General features: G+C 40.1%; 1 protein-coding gene across 1 annotated transcript; it reads left to right on the plus strand.

Moving 5' to 3' along the window:
* Positions 1 to 1,848: 1,848 nt before the first annotated feature.
* On the plus strand, positions 1,849 to 8,130 carry spmip7 (sperm microtubule inner protein 7). Its single transcript, XM_076975137.1, has 9 exons — positions 1,849 to 2,542; positions 2,679 to 2,749; positions 2,970 to 3,046; positions 3,429 to 3,567; positions 3,670 to 3,737; positions 4,666 to 4,707; positions 4,822 to 4,929; positions 5,054 to 5,152; positions 7,290 to 8,130. Exons 1-9 carry the CDS (start codon positions 2,275 to 2,277, stop codon positions 7,381 to 7,383), a joined length of 966 nt encoding a protein of 321 aa, XP_076831252.1. The 5' UTR covers positions 1,849 to 2,274; the 3' UTR covers positions 7,384 to 8,130.
* The last annotated feature ends 1,096 nt before the right edge of the window (positions 8,131 to 9,226 follow it).

Genomic DNA, 9,226 nt, shown 5'->3' on the forward strand with positions numbered 1-9,226 from the left:
AGCAACAGCACATGACACATGCCAGAAGAGTGAAATTAAGGAAAAATGTAGACACACTGTCCAAAACCACATAATCAACAGAAAATACAATATACAAACACATTTACATATTTATAATTACACAACCCAAAATGAAACATGAACATTTGAAACAAATGAAACAAAACAAAATGAAAGGACAACATTTTAACATAAATCCACAGCATTAACCATATTAAAATATGTACAGAATTGTTGCATTTGAGGTTGCTCACAACACAAATACGCCAGGTCACTGGGGACATTTTCAAAATAAAGAAACATATATGAAGACACAATTAAACCGTTATGAACATGCAGATGAGCTACAGATCTAAGGTAAGTAAATGTTAACAAGGAATTGTCTGGAGATTTGTTTACTAGTCATTACTAGGACGTTCAAAATTTCAAAAGCAAGATAAGAGACTGTACCAATTCAACTGTGTGTGTGTGTGTGTGTGTGTGTGTGTGTGTGTGTGTGTGTGTGTGTGTGTGTGTGTGTGTGTGTGAATGCAACAAAAGATGCTGTGTGCTCCACAACTTTCTAAAAACGTACATAACAAGGACAGTTTGGTACACTATTGCACAATGGCCAGAACTCATCAATTAATTCATACACCTGTTTGTGTTTCTCCAAACACACATTCTTCGTCTTTGAATCTCCCAATTTAATTTCTGCCATAGCAACAACTGGCTATGCAAACAGATATGTCGTTAATACAATGTCCATTAGTATTAAAATGCTTTGCCAATGGAAATGACATCCTTAATCCTGATGGTCCGAAGGTGTTCAACAAACCGATCAGCAAGTCTCCTCTTTGTTTCTCCAATGTAAAGCTGATTACATCTCTTGCAAATAATACAGTACACAGCTCCTGCTGTGTTGTATGAGGATGACTGAGTGATACCAATTGATCTTTTTGTGCCCACATCATTCATATATATATATATATATATATATATATATATATATATATATATATATATATATATATATATATATATATATATATATATATATATATGTAGTCATTCATTAGAAATGATCGGTCGGCAGTCCTGATGATTGACTGCTAAATTTATAATGTTCTTAACAATATCTCTTTATATTGAGCCATGGTAATGGGTTTAGCTTATATAGTAAGAGAGCACTGGTCTGCTCCACTGTGCCTGTCTTTAAACACAGAGGCAGTATCAGGCCTGTAAAATAGTGTGTGAATTATTCAAGTGCAATCCGGAATGTGGACCCCACAGAAACGAGAGCTGAGCTATTGTTTTCTTCACTCTGTTGAAATGGCACAGCAGATTTTCAGCTTAATTAGCTTGAGTTGGTATTGGTCATGCCCAACTCCCTTGCTGTATAACACTAATTGGGTTGTATTTTTTTAAACCCATATTCTCCCACAGACAAATTTGAGGATCTTTACCTTAAAGACTTCCAGAGTTTAACTTCAGCCATCAATACATATCATCATTGTCACTCTATACTCAGATTTAGACCTACAGGGAGCACTACTATTAAGAATAAGCTAAGGCCAATAATGATTTTATATGTACATTTCCGGTAAATACATAATTTTACTAAATCAAGCACCCACAATCATTGGTCATTAACAGAAAAAGTTTTAGAGGGTTTTGGCTTTAGTGAACAATCCAATTTTTGTAATAGGACTATAAACAAACTGCAGTTTTTTACCAGTCGCTATATTTTCAGGTTTTTTTTTTTATCATAGCTATCGTTACAGACAAAAGATCGCTTCCTTAAATTTTTGTGAGGTAAGTCTTAAAGTGCAGTTTTGGAGCAGAGCTTGGCTCTTCAAAGACCTCTTCCAGCCTGCCTCCCAACTGGGTAAACCTGTCTTATTTAGGATGCTGTATTGAGTGGCTGCGCCTGTTCTTGGCACACCATCCCCACCTAGTGAGCAATATGCGTAATTACCGGTTGCCAAGTGGTCTTTTCAAACACCATTGTCTCAAATCAAGATTTTTACTGTACGAACCCACACTTGCTGGCAAGACTCGACCATCTTCCCTTCACATTTGCTGTTAAAGTCTAGGTTACCCGTCAGTAACCGGACTCCCTGTCGCCAACAAAGGCAAACAAATGACAGTCTCTAGGCAACGAGTGTCACCGAAAATAGACCCATGTCGCCACTAATCTACATTATATGGTTGTCTCCACTGGAGGATGCCGAGGGCTGAAGGATTGGGAACACACATCGCCTAACCTGGACCAGGCCTGTATCCGTTCTCATGATGGACCTGGCCCGTCCGCCTGCCTCCAGCGCGCCCTTGGCGCCGCTGCGCGACCTCGTGCCGTTGATTGACCCGTGCTGCGGTCAGATAAGCGCCGGGGCAAAGGTTGATTTGAGGATGCAGGACAGGTGCAGATTTATTGATGGAGTTTATGTTCCGTCTGATCTGTGGGTTCCTGCTGGAGCGAGAGAAAGACCACAGACACCTCCAACCAGACCTTCAGCGGTGATGTGCGACGCATCTGATGATAAGTGCTGGAACTCCAGAAGTAAGTCAGAGGGGCAATGAAAGCAAAATAGATTTACTATAGATCTAAGGTAATAGATTACTTTATCCTAATATTTAGGTAAGCAGACATATATAGGCATTACGCTGCATACTTTTGATATTTCATATGTTCATAGGCCGGGCAAGAAGAGAGATTTTTGAAGCAGGTTCTACACAAATCCCGCCGGCAGCCCAAACTCTTGATAGGGTAGGTGAAAATGATGTTTAAATCACATGCCAAAATGCTTAACTTAATTTTGATTGAAACCTGTTAACTGTAAAAATGTTATTTTATCTTAACAAATAAGTCATCTGGCTGGACTTAGATAAATTAATAGAACATATTACAGTCATCATTACTCAGTGACTCTGTAGTTGATATATTTGACCTCATATTTAACTATTTCCATCATGCGTTATCATTGCAGGGTTCGCGTCCCTCGGTTCTGTCTGACTGGATCAAGATGGCATCTAAGCGCTATATTTATACGTCGACAGCTCAAAGGTCAGGTCAGGCATCTAACATGCAGGCAGAGAAACCCCTGTCTCATTTAGGGTCAGATAGCTCAGAAAACGGCCGATCTCCGACGCTGTGTGCCAGAAAAAAACAAATTTTCACCTGCCTTCATTCCGTCTAGAATTGAAACTTCTAGATGAAGTTTCTAGATGAAGAAGAAATGATACATTCTTGTGTTTCCATCTATAATTAATATGCAAGCCTACCAACGACACTGCAGCCTGTGTTGGTCATTAGTGGTGAAGCAGTAAGCCGATTTCTGCATGAGAGCAACCATTCACTTAACTTTTGCACTGAAGCTATTATCATTTTATAGGACACATTTTTTTGCCATCATGACACATTTTCAATGAGGATGTGGTCTTTCCAGAAGTTATGAAGACATAAACTGGGACTCCAAGATACCCCCTCGAATCAAACCTCCATCAACCACCCTGGAGAAAATGGCTGACCCTGTAAAACAGCACTTCTCTCTGAAGAGATACCATGCCAGGCCAGAAAGTTGGCAGGTTAGTCTATTGTACTGCGCACGTATGGATTTAGATGTGCCGTGCAACTCTAGGGTTTGTACTGCTTGGGTCGTGTTTAAACGGGTGTTATTTCCCTTCAAGTCTATAGGACCTCATTGGAATAGGCAACAAGTCCGTGCCACATATAATATGAAGAAACCTATCAGCTTGTAAGTGATTTTATCCTCACAATAATGGTGACATTTTTTTATTGGGGGGGGGGGGGGTGTTGAAATGAAGTAATTTCAAAAGAAGTTGAAATAAAACCTATGCTACTGATTTGTTAAAGATAGACATTAAATGGAGAAGTGTTTTACTTATTTTTCATTTTGGGCGAAAAGGCTCCAGCTTAAAAAAAAGAGAAGTATTCTGCACCTTTTGCACTAAACTGAACTGTCTGACCTGTAATAACATGTTTTTTTCTGCTAACTTGCCGATTTCCAACATGATATAAATGACATAACCCAAGTGTTTGTATCCTGTATATTTTTTTAAGTTTATGTCTGGAAGCATGTTTTGAGAAACATTTATAGAGAGACATTTATAGAAATCTAACATTTGAAAGGCCCAGAAAACAGAAAAATATTGAAACAAGGCAGCATTCATAGATTAATACAAGGCAGTATTTATAGACTGCTGTGTAATAGGTGATATAGAGTGTATAGCTGGTGCCAGAGGTCAGAAGACAAATAGGTTTTCCCAGGGTGGACGTAGCATCAAACGTGTTCTGCTATGTGATGTTGGCCTGCTGTAAGAGTAGAGCAGATCTTTGTCCAGGATGGCTGGGCTGATGGACAGGTGTGGGGTTACCTTACTGCCCCAGAGTCTCTCCTTTAGAGAGCCTGCAGAACAAACACATCTTACCGGCTGCTCTGTTTTTGGCACCATGATGAGCCCATCGCTGTTTACTGTAACCTTATATGTGAGGTTCTTCTCTGGTATTTTGACCTTGATTATGATACAGTAGGTGTGATGTGCAAATATGATAATTCCACTTACAACTTACAAGCACTGGATGAATCCAGGATGCCTTTAAGCCTATTTAACTGCATCTTTGTGAGGTCTTCTATTTTTATTTTGTTTTTATTTATTTTACAGCACCAGCCCATGTACAAAACTGGACCAAATTCCGTTATATTGGTAAGCACTCAGAAGGGCACAAGAGTAAACCGCAGAATTTCATAAAAACAATTTGGAAAATTTCCGTTCTGTGGTTTCGGATTATGCTTTTGCGTGTCTATCTGTCTTGTCCAGTGGTGTTGTGGGCTCTGAAGACATGGACAGTGTGGACAGGCCAGAGCAGGACTTCAGGCCTCTAACACGTCTGCGCACCACTCTGCCCCCTTACACCCCCACAGCCCAGTACGTAACCTGCGTGCAGTTGTATATCTGATGAATGTTGGTCCAGCACTCTGTTGACGTGTATGCCTGAGAAACCAAACTGCTAGGAGACTCACACTACCGTTGTGTTGGGTTTCTCCCAAAGCCGCCCCACCATGCCTGGTTACACAGGTAAAGCTGTGCATGACAGACCGCACACAGCCATGTGCCTGCCTTCGCCACCCTCTGCTCCTCACACTACAGGGTAAGACCCACATATACAACAGTGCGTGCAACATTTATGTGCTACGTGTTTACTGCTCACTTCTACAAAATATGTGTTTGGTGCGTCTACATTAAATGTGTCTTTTGTCTCATTCACCCTCATGAAATATCTCATTTCCTTTAAACATTTAAAATAACATCTGAAAGCTTAGAATCTCTGCAATCAATGTCTGTAGATTGGATTTAACATTTAGGGCACTGTAGTTCCTTAAAGGTTGACTGAGCGTACATTTTTAGGTGTTTGAAGTTCTTGAGGCTAGTATTAATATAAATATAAACATTAAAATATTTATTTAATACTTATCAGATAAGTGCAAATTTAACTCAATGGCTCAAAATCCCAGCTTCATCTGAATTCTTTGTGCATTCATCCCTTCTGTGCCATTTCAATATTCCCCTCTGCACAGCACTGCGCAGTATTTTGGAGCTGAGTTTTGTGCATAGGCAACTTTAGGTCAGCAGGGGGCAGCACGGCAGTGTCTTCAGAGATCTTCAGACATTTTTCTAAATTAGCCAGGAAGGTCATTCGAGTTCTGCCACGAGTCTTTGCTGATGTTTTGAATGCAATTTATCCTGCCTCAGATGAGACACAGTTACAGTTAGAAAAGCAGTTCAGGTGTAGTTTAGAGTAAAGCAAGAGAAAATGAGTTTCTGTATCTGTCAAAACATTCTTTATCACATGAATACTAAATCACAGGGCCATCATCATTGCTCACATTTCTCTACCTCTCTGTATGCATCTTTTCTTCTTTGCATCTTTTTTTTATCTGCAATACACACACACACACACACACACACACACACACACACACACACACACACACACACACACACACACACACACACACACACACACACACACACCTGCTGTCTCTTTCTCTCTGCTATATAGCCTACATCAAAAGCCGTTTTTTAATTGTTTGTTTATTTGTATGTTTATACAGGAAAATATAGCATCATAAAGAATTACAGGACTGTGAATTACAGGACTGTGAATTACAGGACTGCCACCCTGTGTGTTTTATGCCTGTGTGTAATTCCTTCATGTTTCTTGGTTTGTTAGAAACAACTCTGGCCTAGATTTACAACTCTTCAATGTTTTCCAGCCTGTAGCTTGTTTCTCTCTAATAAGTGTCTGAGATGTCTCGCAGTAGATTTAAAGCACCCACACATGATTTAAACACAAGGGTTAAAAAGGTCTTTAGTCCACAAAGCATGTGTGGGATACAGAAATGAAGACAGGGGAAAGGTGCTTGTAAATCATTAAAATGAGGAACTATTAAAAAAGGAAAAAAAGGTCTGAATTTACATGTTGGGTGTTTTGTTTATGTGTCAGTGTAAACTATTATGGAAGACTGTGGGAGTGAAAAAAAAAGGTTTTTCTATAAGAGTTAAGATGGTGTAGGCTGACTGAGATGAGGGGTCGACCCAGCCCTGCTGCAGACCTCGTTCGCTCTCTCAGAAACAGCAGAAACCGTCCTCTGCTTTCAGAATGACTAGGAATGGGTCATGTGCAGCTTGAGCTGGGAGGAAGAGGGAGTGGAAAGAGGAGGTGTCTGAAAGAGGCGCTGGAGGAAAACCAAACTCCTCGCCCAGGGACCGGGTGGTTTTTTTTTGAAAACGTGTTTCCTAGCCGGGTCTCAGAAGAGCTGGTTTACCGGCTTTTGGAGCAGCCTTCTCCAGATGGTCCTATCCAGAGCCGAACTGCTGTAGCTGCTGGTGGTAATCGTGGTTTTGCTCGACCCAGATCCATTTTCCTGGAGCTACTGGCCCTCTGAAATCTGTTTCCTCTGCTGATAAAGCAGGCCTCCCAGCTTTTCCTTGTAGCAAAGAGGACCAGCCAGCACCTTAAGAACTTCCTCTCCTCTAACTCTCCACTGGTTTCTTTTTTATAACAAGATTTTTTTTCTCTAGTAGCTTTTTATTAACTCATAGAAATGAGACTAATCCGCTTGGGGGTGAAAAAAAACGAATCCTTTAATTCCAAATAAAGTCTGTTTTTAGAACATGATACGGTTTAATGGTTCTACAACTGGATGTACTATTGATTCTTATAACATTCAGTCAAAAACTTCCAGTTTTGTACATGCCTAACTGGCTGGTTTGTGTCTTTGTAGGAGCAGTTCAACCCCCTCATTCTATGGGCGCAAGGGTCCTTTGTCCAGAATGGTCACCACTGTCCCTCCATGCAATCCTTATCTCCACCGTTAAACTACACTTCCCATCTACCTCTGGGATTAAAAAAAGAAATTAAGCATTAAACACAGGAGTAAAGTTGTTAAAAAACAGGAAAAAGACTGTCGTCCCTTTTCAAGAAGTCCAATCTGTGTTTGTCAATAGCTCTAAAACGATGTGATAGCAATGACTTATTTTCTGTGAGTTCAGGATAATGAAATGCTTCATTACCATAATTTCCCTTGATTCAGATAAGCCGTTCTGTGAACTTGGAGGATGTGTCATTATATTACACTTTGCATATGAGTGTTTGCCTTTGTCTGTGTGTGTACCAAAGTGTCAATTCTGCACATTATTTTTTCTCAGATCCTTTTGCATATTTTGACTGTCTTAATGGAAAGGAAAACATATTGCAGTCGGGGTCTTAAAACGTAAAATGGTCTTGATTATGTTTTACATTAAGCAAGGAGGCCAACATTTCATCTCAGGAATGCATGCGACAGTAGGAAACGTAAAAAGAAAACGGCTGTTTCTCTACGTCTAAGTGCTCTACTTCTATACCCCAAGAACTGTGGTTTGGAGAAGAAAAGAGAATGGCAGGGTAGCTTCACCTGTTGACAGGAAAGAGGAACGTGCTGGTTTCCTGTTTCCCCCCTTAACCTTAGTTTCTGTGCTTTACTTACAACTCAGGATTTAGCTCCGCTAGCAGTTAATCTAAAGTTTATGGTCCCTTTTAAACACAATTCACTTTACTTAAACTTGTTTGGATTTTTCATTTGTAAGAGTTAGTAGCAGATATTTTACACAGAATTTAACTCTTAGGTGTATAGTTTTTATATTTTTACCAGCTCCTGACAACAAGTTGATGTTGAATTACTGTATCCAGTGCCACCTTTTCTCGTGAACATGTAATTCTGAGGCACTAAAGCAAAAAAAAAAAAAAAACTGATAATACAGTGTTGAAATTGCAAATCACCTTGTGTTTAAAAATGCCTGATGCTATTTTCAGTGTGAGTCAGGTGCTATTGATCAGTCAGCTCCACTCCCAGTGAATCTCACGGTTCCTGTCTATTAGTTGGGGCGGCAAAGCTGTGGGAGAATGGAACAGTCCCCAGCATATCCAGAGATGGAGATGTGGTTAGAAGATAACTAACCTCTGGGGCCATGGACGCTTTGACTGTGGGAGGGGCCCCAGTGTTGTTTTCCTATCACAAGATACAAGTAGTTTCTCTGGGCTCTCTCTCCCCAAGCAGGCTGCAATATATAAAAAAAAGATTAACATACAAGTAATTTTTCCCAAGAGAAATTTGAAAATATATTGTTAGCATTCCAGGTTTTAATGTCCACTGAATCTAATCCTCAGATCAATACACATTAATAACACCCTGGTAAACTAGTATATTAAACACCTCAAAAATATATTGGTCAAAATGGCAAGTTCAGTGCTGTGCACTAAAGTGTCTGTTAATGTGCTAGAACTCTGACGGAAGGCCGTGTGAGTACTGACTGGTTTTTACTAATCCCTGTATAATATCAAGCTACATGGCTTCACTTCTTGAAATCGAGCACCTGTGCAGTTTTGTACTGGGATCTAGGTATAATTGTACACTATCCCCCGAATCAGAACAATACCACTGCATTAGGGGGCAGGCGTGTATTTCTCTCCCTCCAGGACCCTATATCCGACCCCTGTCTCTGGCTCCTGGGTCTGTAAGTTCTTATTAGCTCAATTTTCATGTTGGGGTCACAAACATAATGGCTGATTCACCAGCGGTCCTTTAGGGCCTTTTCCATACTCACTCGGGCGAAAGATTAATTTCTTTTCCTCCTCTTGATTTTTTTTTTCTCGTCATTTCTCCATAAAGAGGGTAAATGTCAA

The sequence above is a fragment of the Brachyhypopomus gauderio genome, chromosome 15, assembly GCF_052324685.1.
Source record: "Brachyhypopomus gauderio isolate BG-103 chromosome 15, BGAUD_0.2, whole genome shotgun sequence".
Lineage (NCBI taxonomy): Eukaryota > Metazoa > Chordata > Actinopteri > Gymnotiformes > Hypopomidae > Brachyhypopomus > Brachyhypopomus gauderio.

Coding starts and splice junctions, on each gene's coding strand:
- spmip7 (XM_076975137.1), top strand. CDS start 2,275: ATGGACCTGGCCCGTCCGCCTGCCTCCAGCGCGCCCTTGGCGCCGCTG. Junction 2,750..2,969: donor CAGCCCAAACTCTTGATAGG/GTAGGTGAAAAT, acceptor TTATCATTGCAG/GGTTCGCGTCCCTCGGTTCT. Junction 3,568..3,669: donor CCAGGCCAGAAAGTTGGCAG/GTTAGTCTATTG, acceptor TTTCCCTTCAAG/TCTATAGGACCTCATTGGAA.